Genomic DNA, 1,104 nt, shown 5'->3' with positions numbered 1-1,104 from the left:
CTACACTGACGAGCAGAAGACAGCGTTCTGCGGAGCTGTAGCTTCCAATGACATGTCCATGTACTTCCAGACGGACGTTTGCGAAGCCCTGACGTACTGCCAATGGACAGCTCACAGTGATCATGGCCACTGTGCCTTCGCCGAGGCGCAGGGTAGCCCTGTATGGCATTTGATCGCGGCGGGATTACTCATCCTGTTTGTGGGAGCATTTGGGGCTTACTTGCCCATGTACATCCGTACCTTCAGCTCGACAGCTGTCTACATCGCAAACGCATTCGGATGCGGCGCTTTGCTGGCCTTTGCCCTGATCCATCTGCTGCCTGAGGCGGTGGAGCACACAGAGGAGGCAAACCAAATAATATCTGTTGGCGAGAGCTCGATGTCCATTGCATACGTGCTCTGCCTAGTCGGCTTTATAGTCGCAGCTTTTCTCGAGACGCTGGGTGTCCGGCTTACCGATGGCCGGTGCCCGACGCATGGGGCTTACGGAGACGACATTGAGTGTAGCTCCTCCAGCTCTGAGGGGTCTTGTTCCAGCTCTAAAGGGCCCGCCTCCAGCTTCTCAGTGAATATCGCCTCGAAGACTGCGGATGTCGCCGTTATGGTGGGGCTGGCCGTGCATTGCCTGTTCGAAGGTCTGGTCGTTGGCACGTCTGGGAGCGCCATGCTCGTCTGGATTTCCACACTGGCGATCGTTTTCCATAAGTGGGCTGCCGGTATGGCCCTTGGCCAGGCGCTCGTCAACAGAGGCCACTCCAACCGCTTCCTGATTGGCATCTTAACGCTCTTCGTCCTCGCCTCCCCCTTTGGGGTTCTCATCGGCGGGTTCGTTGCCGTTAGCGGTGACAACGTCGTTGGCGTGGTCAATGGTCTCTGCGCTGGGCTGGTGCTTCACCTAGGAGTCCATCTCATAGATTTTACCTTCACCAGGGCGAAATCCACTACCAAGTTTGTCCTTGGCTGGCTAACAGCCATTATCGCAGCGGGTATCCTCTTCGGCTTGATGATGCTGCACATGGCGCATGAACAAGATTAGAGATGACCCGCATCATCGTATTAACATTGCCGTTTCTTTTTTGATAACGTGATTAACATCGAGAAGCA

The 1,104-nt window shown here is 55.3% G+C and overlaps 1 protein-coding gene across 1 annotated transcript; it reads left to right on the top strand.

Annotated features, from left to right (window-relative positions):
* Window positions 1-52: 52 nt before the first annotated feature.
* KVP17_004606 (uncharacterized protein) lies at window positions 53-1,036 on the top strand (the record flags this gene model as incomplete). Its single annotated transcript, XM_068522940.1, has 1 exon — window positions 53-1,036. The coding sequence occupies one exon, from the start codon at window positions 53-55 to the stop codon at window positions 1,034-1,036; it is 984 nt and encodes a 327-aa protein (XP_068379348.1).
* Window positions 1,037-1,104: the final 68 nt, after the last annotated feature.

This window comes from the organism of the source record quoted next (genome assembly GCF_019968985.1).
Source record: "MAG: Porospora cf. gigantea B chromosome Unknown PgB_NODE_11793_length_1104_cov_424.111, whole genome shotgun sequence".
In the NCBI taxonomy this organism is placed as follows: Eukaryota; Apicomplexa; class Conoidasida; order Eugregarinorida; family Porosporidae; genus Porospora; species Porospora cf. gigantea B.
Note: the sequence above shows the minus strand (reverse complement) of the source record. Positions and strands in the feature narration are given on the sequence as shown.